The 17,831-nt window shown below is 47.9% G+C and overlaps 1 protein-coding gene across 1 annotated transcript in view; it reads left to right on the top strand.

Moving 5' to 3' along the window:
• Positions 1–17,831, top strand: part of ZNF215 (zinc finger protein 215) — a 32,506-nt gene that overhangs the window by 8,184 nt on the left and 6,491 nt on the right. The window contains exons 2-5 of the mRNA XM_047753123.1: positions 1,056–1,610; positions 11,768–11,856; positions 13,214–13,346; positions 13,656–13,751. Of these exons, the coding sequence (XP_047609079.1) occupies positions 1,211–1,610; positions 11,768–11,856; positions 13,214–13,346; positions 13,656–13,751 (718 nt within the window). The 5' untranslated portion in view covers positions 1,056–1,210. The remainder of the gene's footprint in view (positions 1–1,055; positions 1,611–11,767; positions 11,857–13,213; positions 13,347–13,655; positions 13,752–17,831) is intronic.

The following is a 17,831-nucleotide window of genomic DNA, read 5'->3' as shown; positions in this document are numbered from 1 at the left end:
ACCCCCTTTGGTAAGAGTTTTGATCGTGAATGGATGTTGGACTTTGTCAGATGCTTTTCCTGCATCTATGGAGAGGATCATGTGGCTTTTGACTTTTCTTTTGTTAACGTGGTGTATGATGTTGATTGATTTGCGTATGTTGAACCTTCCTTGTGAACCTGGGATGAGTCCCACCTGGTTGTGGTGTATGATCTTTTTGATATGTTGTTGGATTCGGATGTCTAAAATTTTGTTGAGAATTTTTGCGTCTAAATTCATCAAAGATATTCGTCGATAGTTTTCTTTTTTGGTGGTATCTTTGTCTGGTTTTGGAATTAGGGTGATGGTGGCGTCATAGAATGTCTTTGGGAGCGTTCCCTCTTCAACTTTTTGGAAGAGTTTAAGGAGGATGGGTATAAGTTCCTCTTTGTATGTTTGATAGAATTCACCTGTGAAGCCATCTAGTCCTGGACTTTTATTTGTAGGGAGTGTTTTTATGACATACTCAATTTCATTTCTAGGTGACCAGTCTGTTCAGTTGGTCTGTTTCTTCTTGATTCAGTTTTGGCAGGCTCTAAGTCTCTAGAAAGTTGTCCATTTCTTCTAGGTTGTCAAACGTTGGCATACAATTGTTGATAGTATTCTCATGGTTTTTTGTATTTCTGTAGTATCCGTTGTGAGTTCTCCTTTTTCATTTCTTATTTTGTTTATTTGGGTTTTTTCTCTCCTCTTCTTGGTGAGTCTAGCCAGAGGTTTGTCAATTTTGTTTACCTTTTCAAGGAACCAGCTCTTGGTTTTATTGATTTCTTCAGTTGTTTTTTTAATCTCTATTTTATTGATTTCCTATTTGATCTTTATAGAAAATAACTTTTGCGCACAGATTTGTGGCCAGCTTGTAAAATGTACTTAGAAGCAGATGCACTGTGTGTCTGTTTTAATCTGTTGAGTGCCAAGAAGTGAGTTGAATTTTAACCCCTATAATTCAATCAGATAGGTATTGTTATATTCATTTTACAGTGGAGAAAATCGAGCTTTGGTTAAATAATTGCTCAGGTCATATTTTTGCCTTTTTTCAGCTTCTCAGGTACCTGAATACCAGCTTTGGGTCTGAAGCCCTTGGAACTTTTCTCACTGGACATATATAGCACACAGGTGTTTAGCCCAAGCCTGAGAATCATTGGAATCCTCTGGTGAGACAATTTGAACTGCGGTGGGAGTTCTGTCTAGGAAGATGCATCCTCTGAACAAGTTGATGGCCGTCTTAAAACCTCCAAACCTGGCTCCTCATGAACAGAGTGAGGTCCTGAGAGCAGATGTGTCTTGGCAGCAGGAAACCATCCCGGTGAGGGAGACAGAGGACTCTGAGGCCTCTCGTCAGAAGTTCAGACATTTCCGGTGTTTGGAAGTATCTGGGCCTTATGAAGCCCTGAGCCAACTCTGGGAGCTCTGCCTTTGTTGGCTGAGACCAGAGATTCACACAAAGAAGCAGATCCTGGAGCTCTTGGTGCTGGAGCAGTTCCTGACAGTTCTCCCTGAAGAAGTCAGGACTTGGGTGAATTTACAGCATCCGAAGAACAGCAGAGAAGTGGTGAGCCTCATAGAGGACGTGATTGATCTGCTAAAGGATGAAGGTGAGGATACAGAGAATCGGAGCTAGAACAGGTGACGCTTCCCGTGTGAAAAAAATCATTGATTGACGTATTTGATATACAGTGTTATTAACATATCAGCACATTATATACAATGTGATATTAACATATTAACAGGTACATAATACAGTGATTCACAATTTTTAAAGGTTGTACTCCATTTATAGTTAACATAAAATATGGGGTATGGTAGTTCCTGTTGTGGCTCAGCAGTAATGAACCCGACTAGTATCCATGAGGATGCCGGTCTGATCCCTGGCCTTGCTCAGTGGGTTAAGGATCCAGTGTTGCCGTGAGCTGTGGTGTCGGTCGCAGACGCAGCGTGGATCTGGTGTGGCTGTGACATAGGCTGTGGTGTAAGCTAGCAGCTGCAGCTCCCTTTTGATTCTTAGCTTGGGAGCTTACATATGCCGCAGGAATGGCCCTAAAAAAATATGGTATATTTCCTGTGTTGTGCAATATATCCTTGTAGCTTAGTTTGTACAAAATACTTTGTACCTCTTAATCTTCTATGTTGCCCCTCCCCCATTCCCTCTTCCCACTGGTAACCACCGTTTGTTTGCTCGTTTCTTTCTTTTTTTTCTTTTTAGAGCGGCACCTGCAGCATGTGGAAGATCCCTGGCTAGGGGTTGAATCAGAGCTGCAGCTGGTGACCTACACCACAGCCACAGCAACTCAGGATCTGAGCCACATTTTCAGCCTACACCCAGCCTGAGGCGATGCTGGATCCTTAACCCACCGAGCAAGGCCAGGGATCGAACCCGAATCCTCATGGATACTAGCTGGGTTCTTAACCTGCTGAGCCACAATAGGACTGCTATTTCTATTTCGTTATACTCACAAGTACATTGTATTTTTTAGGTTCCACACATAAGCGACATAATAGAGTGTTTGTCTTTCTCTGACTTATTTCACTTAGCATAATAACTTTTCCTGAGGTAGAAGGTGTCAGAGGCCAGATCGTGACGGGCTTTCCTACGTATTAGGAAGGCCGAACCGAGACCTCAGGTCCTAAGGAGGAGGGTGACAGTTTCGTTTTTGCCTTTCCAAAATATCGCGCTCCTTTCGGTGTAGAGCTGCAGTCAGCGAGCTATGGCCACAGGGCAGATGATTTTGGAAATGAAGTTTTGTTGAAACAGCCATACCCATTCGTTTACATTCTGTCTGTAGCTGCTTTCATACTGTGACTAGCGTAGATTAGTAACAGCAGAGCCTGTATTGTCCGCAGAGCCTAAAGAAAGTATTCCCAATCGAGATCTTTACAGAAAAAGTTTATCAACTTCCAGTGTAAAGGACAGCTCCAAGGGCCCTGAAAACAGGGAGAACAGTTAGGAACTATTGTACTGGGTCAGGTGGCAGAGGATGCGGGAGCCTTGGGAGGACAGACGTTTGAACCTAAGGGCTTATTGTTGCATGTCGGGTGTGGATGGGATAAATGGTCTGGTTTGCGCGAACAGAGCATAAATGACAGATTTTGTTGGAGGAGAGACGCATATATTAATGATGTGGCGTGTTGAATTCGAAGTCTTTTTGGGACAACCTCAATGAATAATCTAATATGTAATGATACGGCTTTAGTGTTCAGAAGTGTAGCAGTTTCCTTCGGTGCAGTAACACTGCCATAAACTTGGTCGTTTAAAACAATACGGATGTATAGTTTCACAGGTCTGTGCATCGGTGGGTCTCTCTGGGATAAAACTAAAGAAAAATTGGAAACTTACAGGTATGAACAGAAATGGGAAGAATACAAATCCTTAGGGAGACTCAGTATTTAAGAGCTGGCATAGATCTAACTGCCAATTACAGGAGACAGAGAGGACAGAGGACCACGTGAGACCACACCACAGGCGTGTCTATGCCGTTGGTAGAAGCTGAACTGTGAAGTGACGGGACAGGCCAGCTTCTAAAACAGAACAGTCCTAAGGAAGCAGGGAGTGGGTGTGGAGGAGAGATGTAGAAATTAAAAGCAAAAAAGATGGATAATCGATTGTGCAAGTGTGTGGCCCTTCTAAGACATGAAGCAATTGACTGGATATTCGCCCAGGTATTCTTTTTTCATTTTAGAGCCACACCTACAGCACATGGAATTTCTGGGGCTGGGGTCGAGTTAGAGCTGTAGCGGCTGGCCACAGCAGCACGGGATCCAATTCACATCTGCGACCTACACCACAGCTCACAGCAACGCCGGGTCCTTAACCCACTGAGTGAGGCCAGAGGTAAAACCCATGTCCTCCTGAATACTAGTCAGGTTTGTTACCGCTGAGCCACAGCGGGAATTCCTCTACTAGGTATTATTACTTAGAGGCAGTGATGATATTGGTGGGGTTATGTTTTGTCTTTATCTAAAAAATAATTAAAATGGTGTGCTGAGCAAAACAAGAAAACTCAGGTTCTAGCAGGCGAGAAAGGCATGATCCAGCAAGTCAGAGAACCAGGAAAGGTTGGTTTCTTGAGCTAAGAAGTAAGAAATCTTCAGGAAAGGTGTGTTAACAGCGTTGCAACGTGTAAAGGTCCCGTTAAGATGAGCATTGAAAATAACATATTGAAATTATTGGTTAGGTCACTGGTCCATCATGGGTCTCCCTGGGCTAAAATTCAAGGCCGCAGGAGGACTGCGGGCTTCGTGATCTCTTGCCCCATCGTCAAGGCTGGCGGCGGGAGCCAGGTCCCTTTCACGCTGCCATCTTGCAGCCATTCCATTCTCCTGGCACTGTGTGTGCACCGACACACACACTCACATCCCCCCCCAATTCCTCACCCCCCTCCTCCCCCTCCTCCTAGCTGGGAAGAGCTCTCTGCTTCTCGGGGCTCCGGGTGCTTTCTTCGCCTCCGGGTTCTCCAAGATTGCCGAGTCCCTTTGCCTTGTGTCCAAGGACCACTCCGGGGGCCGTTACTCCGCTTGTCGCGTGAGTCAAAAACAGCAAGTATGAGGTGGGTATGCGGTGATGATTATTAGCCACTCTCGGAGTGTAGGTGGGAAGGAAATGAGAGGTTGTGGGATTATGCAAGACTGGGGCCGGCGCTTGGTTTCTTTTCCTGCGCGGTGCCTCCCTGAAGAACCCACCTAAAGGCCTTGCCCTCTCTTACCCACCTCACAGCTCTCAGGGCTGGAGCCACCGCCTTTCGTCAGATAACATTTCGTGAAAAACCGTAGTGGCCACTGCCACCTGCGACAGCAAGTAAACAGTTGAGACAGACAGACTGAGCAAGTAGGTTGGCCGGTAGGTGGGTGCTTTAGGAGGAGGGGATTTGAAGAGGGGATTTGGAAGGGCAAGTAGCTGTTCAGAAAGAGCCGAGGGTGTCCTGACTCTCCCCTCGGACTGGCCTTCGGCCTCTGCTCAAGCGGGAAGCGAAGGCTGAAGTGAGGTGCACACTGGCTGAGTGTCGACGGCCTGCTCTGATGCAGACGGCCCATCCGCAAAGGCTAGGAAGTGCCTTCCATTTCTGTGCTTCTGGTTTCAAGCATTAGAGGAAATCTCTGGGGAATTGGTAGCTAACCACCAAGCTAAGGAAACAGACTTAAGTGGACAAACACAACAAAGACTCTAGACTTTATACATTCAAAAAGAATCAACAACATAGATAACAAGTTTAGCTACGAGGACCAAGAAAAAACAGAAGATGAAAATGATAAAATTAGGAATAAACGTTATTACCGACCTTGCATAAATCAAGAGAATGCCATGAACAATTCTATGCCAACAAATTAGATAATTTGGGTGAAATAGAAACATCCCAAAAGCTCCCAAGAATGACTCTGAACTCATCTATAGCAACTCAAGAGATTGAATCAGCCCTTTTTAGAATTTTTGCAAAGTAAACGCAGAAACAAAATGGCTTCCCTGGGAACTTACTCTGTGATGGGAGTTTTAACCTGATGGCAGAGACGCGGGTGTCGCAAGAAAAGGAAACTCGTGAACCAAACGTAGCAGCACATTAAGAGGATTATACACCAAGGCCCTGTGGGGTTTACCCCAGGACCACAAGGATGGTTCAGATATGAAAGTCAACATCATACACCATACGGATTACATGAAAGATAAAAATCACGTGATCATTGATGCCCCAGAAAAGCATTCGTGCCCTTTCATGATAAAAATGCTCCACAAACTAGAAATTCAAAGGGAATTTGTTCAACCTAAAAAAGGGTGTCTGTGAAAAATCTCAAGCAAACTTCATCCTTAATGGCGAAAGGCTGAAGGCTTTGTCTTCAGGATTAGGAACCAGACAAGGATGCCACTGGCACTGCTTCTGTTCAGCATCATACTGGAGCTTCTAGGTAGTGCAGCTAGACAAAAAGATGTTAAAAGACAGCCCGGTTGTGAGGGAGGAAGTAAAACTCTGGTCTGGCAGATGACCTGGTCTTTTTGTTTGTTATCTTAAGGTTTTTATTTTTTCTATTGTAGTTGGTTTACGATGCTCTGTCGATCTCTGCCGTACAGCAAAGTGACCCAGTCGTACACACATATACATTCTTTTTCTCACATCATCCGTAATGTTCCATCGCAAGTGACTAGATACAGTTCCCTGTGCTACACAGCAGGATCGCATTGCTTGTCCACCTCAAATGCACTAGTTTACATCCACCAGCCCCCAAATCCCAGTCTCTCCCACCCCCTCCCCCTCCTCCTTGGCAACCACAAAAGTCTGTCCTCTAAGTCAGTAGGTTTGTTTCTTTTCTGTAGATAGCTTCATTGTGTGCCATATGTTAGATTCCAGATAGAAGCGATATCATAGGGTATTTGTCTTTCTCTTTGTGACTTAAATAGTGTGAGCCTGTTCTTATGTATAGAACATTCTAAAGACTCCAATAAAAAGCTGTTAGACCTGATAAACAAATTTAACAAAGTTTCAAGGTATCAACATACAAAAACCAGTTGTATTCTAAATTGAAATTAAGAAAATTTTATTTACCATGACCTAATTAAAAGTACTTACGTATAAATTTAACCAAGGCGGTACAAGATTTGTCCACTGAAAACTACAAGACACTGTTGGAAGACCTAAATAAGTGAAAAGACATCCCATATTCATAGATTGGAGGACCTGATATTGTTAAGAAAATACTCCTCAAAGCAGATGCAACTCATGTCAGAATTCCAGCTACCTTTTTTACAGATAAAGACAAGCTGATCCTAAAGTCCACATGCAATTCAAAGGACTTCAAATAGCCAAAAGAGCCTCACGAAGAAGAACAAAGTTTGAGAATGCACACTTCACAATTTCAGAACTTACTGAAAGCTACCTTAATCAAATCCACGTGGTACTAGAATAGGATAGACATACAGATCAGTGGAATAGAACCGAGAGTTGAGAAATGAACTCAACACATCTGTGGTCGATTGGCTTTCAGCAAGGGTGCCAAGACCATTAAGTGGGAAAATAGTTCTTCAGCAGTTGGTGCTAGAACAACTTGATACTCACAGGCAAAACGCTGAAGTAAAACTTCATACCATATACAAAAATTAATTCAGAATGGATCAACCAAACAAAATATGAGAGTTAAAACTATAAAATTCTTAGAGGAGAACAAATAACTCTATGACTTTGAATTCGATAACTGATGCTTAGGTATGGCTCCAGAAATATAAGCAACAAAAGAAAAATTAGTTTTCATCAAAACTAAAAGCTGTTGTGCATCAAAGGATGTCATCAAGAAAGTGAAGAGGAAATCTACAGAATGAGAAAATGTTTGAAAATTGTATCTGATATAAGCTTGTATTGGAAAAATACAAAGAGCTCTTAGAACTCAACGACAAAAAGACAAGCAACGCGATTTTTTGAAAGGCTGCACCATGGCATATGGAACTTCCTGGGCCAGGGATTGAATCTGAGCTGCAGCTGCAATCTACGCTACATCTGCCACAATACTGGATCCTTAGCCCACTGCGCCAGGCCCAACATTGAACCCATGCCTCCACAGTGACCTGAGCTGCTGCAGTTGGATTCTTAACCTACTGTGCCACAGTGGGGACTCCTGACATTTTTTTAATGGGTGAAGGACTTGAATAGATACTTCTCCTAAGACAATATCTAAATGGCCAACGAGCATAGGAATAATTGGTCATAATTAGTTATGGAATTTAATATCAAACTTAATGGGGTAACAGTTGACATCCACTAGGATGGCTATACTAATTTTATTTTAAAAAATAGTTTTATTCCACTAGGATGGCTATACTAATTTTATTTAAAAAAATAGTTTTATTAAAGTGTACTTGATTTATTTACAGTGTTTCTTTAGTTCCTCTTGTACAGCACAGTGACCCAGTCACACACAGTTCCCTGTGCCGTAGACCAGGGCCCCACTGCCCATCCAATCCAAATATAACAGTTGACATCCAAAAGCCCCCAAGTGCCCATCCATCCCACTTCCTCTTCCTTACCCCTGGGAACTCCAAGTCTGCTTTCCTTGGCCATGATCTGTTTCTGTTTTGTAGGTAGGATCATCTGCACCATATTTTAGATTCTACAGATAAGAGCTATCATAAAAAATGGTATTTCTGGCTTCTCTCAGTGAAAGGTGGAAGATGTCTGCGATTTGAAGAGAAACCAGAGTATGACTGACCTCACTCAGGATGAGAGTCTCTGGTTCCATCCCTGTTGCTACAAATGGCGTTATTTTGTTCCTTTGCATAGCTGAGTAGTATTCCATTGTATGTATGTCCTACATCTTAATCCTTTCATCTGTCGGTGGACATTTAGGTTGTTTCCATGTCTTGGCTCTTGTGAATAGTGCTGCTGTGAACATAGGAGTGCATGTATGTGTTTCAGTGAAAGTTCTATCCGGATAGATGCACAGGAGTGAGACTGCTGGATCATATGGTAGTTCTACATTTAGTTTTCTGAGGTTACTCCACGCTGTTTTCCATAGTAGCATAGTGGTTATAGCAATTTACATTCCCATCAACAGTGAAGGAGGGTTCCCTTTTCTCAACACCTCTCCAGCATTCGTTACTTGTTGACTTGTTAGTGGTGGCATTTTGACTGGTGTGAAGTGGTACCTCATTCTAGTTTTCATTTGCATTTCTCTAATAATCAGTGATGTTGAGCATTGTTTCATGTGCCTTTTGGCTGTCCATATGTCTTCTTTGGAAAAATGTCTATTTAGGTCTTCTGCCCGTTTTTCAGTTGGATCATTTGTGGGGTTTTTTTGAGTTGTATTATACTAATTTTAAAAAAAAATAATAATAACACGCATTGGCGAGAACGTAGAAAAATTGGAACGGAACCTTCACCTGGCAATGTAACACGGCAGTGCCCCTGTGGAGGAAACTTCGCTGGTGCCTCACAAAGTTCAGCACAGCATTGCCATGTATGCGAGAGGATCAAAGACATGTTTACACAGAAGCTTGTACATAAGTGTTCACAGCAGCATTATTCTTACGAGCACCCCAAAATGGAAGAAAGGCCAAGAGTTTGTCGACTGATGATTGGGTAGAGAAATTTATATTCACGCAATGAAATATTATTCAGCCGTCAAAAGAAACAAAGTGCGGACACATGCTGTAACGTGGACGAAGCGTCAGATGTTATGCTAATTTAAAGAAGGCAAAAAAGTCACATACGGTGTGACTGAATTTGTGTGAAATACCCAGAAAAGGCAAGTGCGAGGAGGTGGCATGTGAAGGAAGGGAAGGGAGTGACTCCTTGGTGGGTAGGGTCACCTTGGCCGTACGAGGATGTTCTGGAGTTGGGTGACGGTGGCGGTCGTCCTGCGTTGTGAGTGGACTGGAAGCTGGGAATTACGTACTTTCCGATCATTAGTATGGTGAGTTTTATACGAGATCTGCCTCAGCTTTTTAAAGAGATAAGGGAAAAGATGATTGGGTGAAGCTAAGATTGGATGTTACGTGTAAAGAGTCCATGTTCAAAGGAATTTGAAGTCTGAGAAGAATAAATCTGGAAGTGATCTGCCGCAAAATCTAAGCTGCATAGAAAAGAAAGTGACTTCGCAAGAGGGACGATAGCCTGGGAGAAAACTAAAGGCCAGTGTTCTATTGAGAAACCTTGAAAAAAATGGGAGAGTATTCGAAGGGCAAGAGAGCGAAAATGGAAAGGACGGGAAAGTGTAGTTGGGGATTGATCTATTCAAGTTCGTTCTCAGAGCAGAACCGCTGAGTGGTGAAGGACCCAACTCTGAGTGCGGGAAGTAGCTTGATTGCTGACCACTAGTACCTATGAGGTTGTCAAGGTGTTCAGGCTGGGTTGTTGATGACGCCTTTATTGAAGTAACCTGTCGTGATCAGGCTTGCGGTGGAAAGCAGTGTGTGAGCGAGGTAAGTTTTTATAAACCTAGTACAGTTACTTGTTTAAGGTGGGTCATTCACACAGATACAGGCTCTCGGGGCGGGGGGGGGGGGGGGGGGGGGCGTTTGCGTGCCTGACATGTGGGAGGTACTCAGCACGTATAGGCTGAAGAAACGAATTTGCAGTAGCTCAGTGTATCACAGCTTTAATAGGGTCATAGCTGAGTGGCACGAGCCTCTAAGAAGAAACTTTTAGAAAAGGCTTCATGAGGCTGGGAATGGAGAAGCCTGAGTATATCAGGACCACAGAAGAGGAGGGTGAGAAGAGGTGGCTTTTGGTGACAGCCCAAATCCATTTTAGATTAAAAGGAGAGGGAATATTTCATAAAGAGCTTGAGAGTGTGTATGAATTTTTCTTTTTTTTTTTTTGTCTTTTTAGGGCCGCACCCACAGCATATGGAGGTTCCCAGGCTAGGGGTCTAATTGGAGCTGTAGCTGCCGGCCTACACCAGAGCCTCAGCAAGAGGGGATCCGAGCTGCGTTTGCAACCTAGACCACAGCTCACGGCGATGCCAGATCCCTAACCCACCGAGCGTGGCCAGGGATCAAACCTGCAACCTCATGGTTCCTAGTCGGATTCGTCAACCACTGAGCCATGACAGGAACTCCTGAATTTTTCTTGAATGCCGTGAGTGTCTCAGAGGACGCAGTTGCAAAGATTCCTCCTGAGGACATGGAGTTCCTGCCATGGCTCCGCGGAAATGAACCCCGCTAGCATCCATGAGGTCGGATCCCTGGCCTCACTCCGTGGGTTAAGGATCCGGTGTTGCTGTGGCTGTAGCGTAGACCAGCAGCTGTACCTCCAGTTCAACCCCTAGCCTGGGAACCTCCATATGCAGGTGCGCTCCCCCCCACCCCAAAAAAAAAAACCGGGGGAAAAATTAAGAGAAGGAAACCACATGCAGTGAGAACAAGGAAGGGGCCGGCTGATTTGAAGGCTTTTGCGTCTTTTCCAGGTACCTTGTCTACCTCCAGAAATGACAAGAGCAGGAAAGGGTGTGGTGGCAACTGCCCTGAGGGTCATGGGACAGAGCAAACGCGTTTCACAAAGTGTTAGCAGCCTGAACAAAGTTAACAGACTGTCATCTTGTGACAATATTCACATAGCGTCTTGCTCAGGAATTTGGATTTTTTCCCCAGATTCTGCTTCTGTTTACGAAACCGTGTCATAGGTACCTCCTGCATAGTTTCTGTCTTGTCTTATTTCCCCCGAATCAGTGAAAACGTCCTCACAGAGCGCGCGGGTCCGGGGTCTGGCAGTGGCGGGCCAGTGGTGGAGTGAGCGGCTTGGAGAAGCGTGAGGAGGTGGGCCTGGGTGACGTCTCACCAAAGGGCTGGGAGGAGCATGGTCTGCTCTCAGGTTCCCACGTCCTGGAAGAGACGGGCGTCCAGGGTGACCGCCCAGGCCCGTGTGTGGTGTGCGGAGAACAGCGTAGCGAGAGGAGCCATCCCCGGTGTCTTTGCGGAAGGGCTTGCTCGGGTGACATAGAATTTAGCCTGTGGTGACTTGATCTTTTGAAGAGATGAAAGTGGTTTTTTCGGATGTGCTCTAGGCACAGAGGAGGCCCTCGGTACCGCGCGGGCCCTCTTCTCTCTGATCTGGTGGTTCCCGCCCCCGGTAGGATATCAGAACCGCTTTTAGAGCCTTTTGAAGACAGACGAGCTGGGCCCCAGCCCTGGCGATGCTGCTTGCCGGCGGAGCCTGGCCTCGTTCGTTTTTCACGGTTCCGAGGACGGTTCCTGTGCGTTGCGGGTTGCAAGAGCGGCTGTAACCACGGGCGTCCCCCCGGGCCCAGCTCGTCTCTCTAAAGTCCTCCTTCTCTTCCTCAGGGCGAAGCTGCACGGAGCCTGTTCTCCTCCCGAAGGGGAGCGTCGCGCAAGAGGCGCTGGACGCCGACTCGCCAGCAGGCAGAGGCCAGGTGAGCTGCACCCCCACCCTGAACTGACGTGTGCTCTGCTCTTTCTTTTCTTCGTCTTTGGCTTTTTGCCCAGTGTAGTTGCTTCCAAGGACAGGACTGTTCTCCTCCTACAGGACATTGACCTGCTTCAGTTGGCGATACACTCTCTGGAAACTACTTCATCTTCGTATATTCTCTGTGCGTCTGTTCCCTCGAGATTCTAAACAATAATAGAAGTCATGGAGGGAGGGCCTCCCCGGGGAGTGTTTCGAATGAAAAGCGAAGGGAGCCGGGGCAGAATCCTGAGCAATGTCGTTTCATAGGCAGGAGCAGAAGAAACCTCCAAGGAGCGGGAGGGAAGGGACCACAGTGGCGGAGCTGAGCCCGGAGAAGGTGGCGTCACCTTGATCGCAAGGGATGAGCAGATTTCAGGGAGGAATCCTTTAAACGTTCAGAAAATGCGGCCGGAGTCATGTCTGTTCACGTCTGTCGTGGAGACACGAGCAGGCCTGGGGGTAGAAGCCCGGATGCAGAGGGTTGAGGAAAGAGAGAGAGAGCCGTTGTAGACGGCTTATTGTAGACGGCTTCTTCCCGGAGGCGGGCTCTGCCCTGGAGGAAGGGTTTGTACGTTTCAGTGGCCCGAAGGCTCCCGCGGGGAAGGGTTAGGACGCCCGCCAGGGAGGTGCCGCAGCCGAGGGGAAGAGGGCCTTGCAGCAAGCTTTTGTGCAGTGCCCGTCGTGCCAGACGCTTTCTGAGGGCTGAGAAGTGAAACAAAGGCCTGCCTTTGCGGAGACTGCCTGCTGGTGAGCGTAGATAGGCACACTCGAGCACAAAGGGAATGGCAGCTGTCGCAGTAATTTCACGGGAAAATAAGAAACCCAATGCAGTCGGCACTGATGAGGAGGACGGCGGCTCGGTTGGCGCATCGGGCCGGTGCCACTGGGCTCTGAGACCTGAAGGATGAGGCTTTAGCGGAGGCTGCGCTTCCTGGAGACGCGACCGCCGGGCGAGCCGAGCTCCCGTCCTTACCGCGTTCCCTCAGATCTACCGTAGCATCTTGCTCGAACTCTTCCTGGACCCTTTTGGCATGAACTATCTGTGCTCCGTGGTAGTTGCTGGTTCCACCGTCATGCCAGCTGTTCTTCCCTCCGCAGTTAAAATGTAAGCGAATCTAAAGTTAGGACGGCCCTTCATGTTCCTTCCGCAGCTTTCGCAGAGGAACAGGTTGACGAGCCTCAAACTCACTTAGAACCTCAAACACCGGCCTGTCTGTTTCTCGGTGTGTAGTGTTCTGGCCACCTCCCTGTTCTTTCCAAATTCACTTCTCCTCTCGTCGTATGTTTGGCACCTTGGATTAAAAAGGAACTTGATGTTCTAGGAACCGGTGGCGTTCAAGGAGGTGGTTGTGGAGTTCAGCGAGGAGGAGTGGGAGCAGCTGGGCCCCGCGGGGAGGACGCTGTGCAGGGACGTGATGCTGGAGACCCTCAGGAACCTGAGCTCATTGCGTAAAGGTGGCGTCTGCATGTTCACCTGGGCCGCCCGGTCTTCACCCTTCATCTGGGTTAAAAGCTGTAGGCCTGTGAAAGTGGCGAAGGGCCTCTGGGTTTGGGTTTGGGTTTCCTAGTGCCTTGTGGGCCTGATGGCGGGTTTTCCTGCTGTGTGGGACTGAAAGGCCGTCGGGATATAGAGCCGGGCACGCACAGGCCCATGGTGGTCTCCGGCCTTAGCTTTTAGCAGCTCTCGGATGACCACTTTGGGATGGAATTCTCTTCCCTGAAAATGCCTGAAAGGTCTTTGTGGTTTTCTTCCCCCGCGATCAGAGCGTCTTCTCTCCAAGCCAGCTGAGATCTCCGAGTTGCAAAGTCAGACACCAGCCTGCATGATGGAGCCAGAAGTCCCAAGGACAGCTGTTTTGGGTAAGAACCAGGCAGTTCTGAGGCCTCCGTAGGAAGCAGCCGTTCGGAAACACCCAGATACTGTGCAGCCTAAGCTTTGAGTTGAGAGTTGGGAGGTGAACACAGGCAGCTAAACGTTGCAGGAAGAAAGTCGTGTTTTTGCTTCTGGGATTCTTTTTCATCTGTGGCCAGTCAGGATAGCGGTGTGGGCAGGAGCACAGGCTCCCCGCTGGCTCTGGCCTGGGGCGCCCGCGGGGCGCTTTGCTCCTGGGTGGCACAGGCAGCAGTAGCGCCACCGCCACGTTTCCTCGAGGGCGAAGCGCGCTGGCGCGTGTGGCACACTTAGAGCAGTGCCCGGCATGTGGTGAGGACTCTAGAAACAGGTGCCAGCCAGCCTCACAGGAAATCATAGTCTCTCTTTGAAAGGAAAGACGCTGCTTTTTCCTGGAGCGGCTCGAGTGGTCTCTCCTTCTTCCTTCTCTCACCCTGGACTCCTCCGCGGGCGCCTCAGCCTCCCCCTCCCTCGGAATCTCCTTGTTCTCATTCCCGTCTTGTCGGTGAGAGATTACAAGTTGTGCGTTTAATGTAACTTCGACTGCGTGAAGACGAGTGCAGCCCACCCTGTCTCCTCCCCGCCCGGAGCGCAGTGTGAACCTGCGGTTTGTGTTCTTTGTGACGGCGTGTCTCCGCGGCTCATAAATATTTCCTGCTCACAAAATTGGGATCATCAGGACTGTGTCATTGTGTGTTCTGCTCTTCTCTCCTCACGTGATCTCGTGAGCGAACACCCGTTTAACTAAAGCGCCTGTGGAAGGGGTCCGGTCCGGCACAGACGCGTATAGTCATGTATCTAACCATCCCCCACTCTCGCTGCTGGACGTTCAGTTTGTTGCCAATTTTTCAAGCACACCTGGTCCCTTCGCAGGATGTCTTCGTAGAGGAGAAACTTGGGCGTCAAAGGGAGAAACTCCGTTAAGTGCCTCATCTCGTGAGGCGACACTGTCTGCAGAAGGGTTGTGCCGCGTCCTGCAGGCGGTGATGAGGGAGTAGTTTCGCTCTGTTACCAGCTTCGCCACCAGCAGGTGTTCTGTACCCAAGATCTTTATTAATGTGGCAGGCGCTTACTCTCTTTCCTCCTTTATAAGATAAATCCTCTCCCTGACATCCTTGGGACCCCTGCTTTTTGTTTGTTTGTTTGTTTGTTCGTTTTTTGCTTTTTAGGGCATGTGGAGGTTCCCAGGCTAGGGGGCGGATCGGAGCTATAGCTGCCGGCCTTCACCACAGCCACAGCAACGCAGGATCTGAGCCGCATCTGCGACCTACACCTCAGCTCACGGCAATTCCGGGTCCTCAACCCACTGAGTGAGGCCAGGGATCGAACTCGCAACCTCATGGTTCCTAGGTGGGTTTGTTTACACTGTGCCACAACGGGAACTCCGTGGACCCCTGCTGTTTTCACCATTTCTGCCTCATCCATCAGCTTTTTAATATTTTCAGGTCATAAATAACTTGTTAAATTTTTTCTCTCGAGCTGGCACCCTCTTCTGTCACCGTCCCTCACCTCTTTACAGCGGGCTTTGCTGGGGGTTTTATGCGTTGCCTTCCTCATTTCCTCCCTTTTACTCCTCAGCCCGTCCTGGTTAGCTCTCGCCCCAAAGACTAATCTGAAACACGAAGGACTGGATGGTAGCTCTCTCCAGGGGATTTTTTTCACTCCCTGTGTCACTTGGCTTCTCAATGGCCAGTGACCTCGTTGCCCGGCCCCCGTTCACAGAACCCTCCCGGGTTCCCGTAAAACGTGCGAGTTTCCGCTCCTCTCCCGCAGACTCGCCCTTCTCCCCCGTCTGTCAAGTTTCAGAGTTTGTCGGACCAGTGTCTGCTCTCGTTTTGTCTTCTTTTCTTGCTCTGTATTTTCTTCCCTAGGTCATCACATCTGCAAAGGAACCTTGAGTTACCACGCATTTGCAGTGGCTTACAAGTTTATATTCGCAGCTCAGGCTTCTTCTCTGAACTGAAAACTTATATGCACAGGACCCTCCTCTTGAATGTCTCAAAGATGCCTTAAGTTCTAAAACCGGAGTCCTTTTCTCCTGTCCAGTCTTCTGTTGTCCCCTGGCTGGATGAGCTGCCATCCATCCAGTCACACGGACGCAGTTTGAGTATCCCCCTCCCTAGAACCTCCTCTCCTTCCCTCTCCCATCCTCGGGGTTAACACAGTTGACTTACAGTGTTGTGTCAGTCTGTGCTGCACAGCACAGTGGCCTGGTCATATGTATCCATTCTGACGTTATCCTCCGTCGTGCTCCGCCACAAGTGGCGAGATGCAGTTCCCTGAGCCCTGCAGCAGGACCTCATGGCTTCTCTCCTCCAGATGCACCAGTTTGCATCTACTAACTAATACTCCTTTTTTATCTTAACTTCCTAAACATCTTTTGAATGTCTCTGATTTCAGAGAGACAGCAGTGAGTGATGGCTTGAAGCGAGATCTAAATTCTCTGCTCAGGAATTGAGCCTGGGCCGCCTGGATGAGAACCAGGAGTCCTATAGCCACTAGACGAGCTAGAGGCTAAGAGCAGAATTGCCCCTGTTGAAAGCAGGAATGTTCCAAGGAGGTAAAGACTGAAAACAGGTACAAAGTGTATTGGTATAAACACAGTACAACACGTGGGAGAGAGAATGGTGTGTTTACCAAAGGCAGAAGCAAAGCAGTAATACACACCCAAAGGAGTGAGGGTGCGGGCGTCCCCCCAGTGAGAAGCCACCAGAGAGCTGACTGAATTCACTTACAGAGGGCAGTTCTTCTGGGTCTTTGTCTTCCTTTGGCCAGTTACCTTTTTTATACCTGACCAGACCCAGGGCCCTCCCCTGGTCTGCGTGCACATTTTTGGCCAAGATGGATTCCAAAGCAAAGCATGGTGGGAAGGTTATCTCGACTTATGGCCTGGCACCCCCTCCCTTTCTGACCCAGAGGGGTCTCTCTGCACATGTGTAGTTGGGGTCTCCCTGATCTCGAGGATGGGGAGGACGTGACCTCTTTGTTCTGCCCCAGCAGGGCGCAGCCCCTCTTCTGATCCTGTCATCACCATTGTTGAACAAGTTCACAGGAGACGAGCGCCAGTTATTGGCCTTGTGCCTGTTGTTATTTCTGTCTTGTAGTGTAGACAGGTGGCTGGTTGTAAACGCCCAACCTAGAATCCACCTGTTTCCTGCCTCAGGAAGTATGAACAAGAGGTTAGTTGTACCTGACTCCTGCCTCAGGAAATGTAAATGAAAGATTAGTTGCAAGTGTCTACCCTGGAGCCCATCCGCCTCCTGCCTCGTCTCCACTTCTCTCCACCTGCAGCATCACTGCCCTCGTCCATGTACCATCACCTCTCACCTGAAGCGTCAGCGTAGCCTTTTCACTTGTCTTCGCTTGTCTTAGTAAAAGAGCTCGGCTTGCCTCTCGGCTTGTCTCTTTCCCCTCAACTTGGCTGTTTGAACCACGTGGCATCGTAGAGACCAGATGTTGTCGCGGAACCCTCTCGGGTCTCTGCTGCTTTCGGGTTTGCTGACTTCACAGTACACTGGTCCCTGCCTCCCTTTCCCCCTGTCTCACAGTTCATCCTCTTTGCCCTGGAACCACACGGGTCTCCTCTCTGTCAGCCGACGTCGCATAGGTATGAGCATCTGCTTTGCCCTGTGTGCTGACAGTTGTTGGGGTTCAGCAGAGAAGAGACACTTCCGTGGGGAGCGTGTGCACACTGCTCCTTAAGCCTCTTCTGCTGTTCTGCCTCCTTGACTCCTATTCCTTCAGACTCCGATGGGCCCACTTTTCCTCGGGGAAGCGTCTCCCTTCTAGGCTCCTGTTTTTTGCTATGTACCAGGACCGCGTGCTTCCTCTCGCTGTCTGTCGCAGGTGTATTTTACAAGTATCCGTGTGCACCTTGCTCCACATGAGGCTTTATGTTCCCTGCGGGTGGGGAGCGCAGCTCTCTGCCCTACTTCATATCTCCAGCCTTCGCACATACCTAGGAACCAAAGAAAAAAGTGGGTAGGTGGGTAGGTATTGAATTATGAGAAAAGTAAAAGTTATTTTGTTTTGGTCATTAGTGATTCAGT

The sequence above is a fragment of the Phacochoerus africanus genome, chromosome 11 (assembly GCF_016906955.1).
Source record: "Phacochoerus africanus isolate WHEZ1 chromosome 11, ROS_Pafr_v1, whole genome shotgun sequence".
Classification (NCBI taxonomy): Eukaryota; Metazoa; Chordata; class Mammalia; order Artiodactyla; family Suidae; genus Phacochoerus; species Phacochoerus africanus.
The sequence above is the reverse complement of the archived record's forward strand: the minus strand, read 5'-3'. Positions and strand labels throughout refer to the sequence as shown.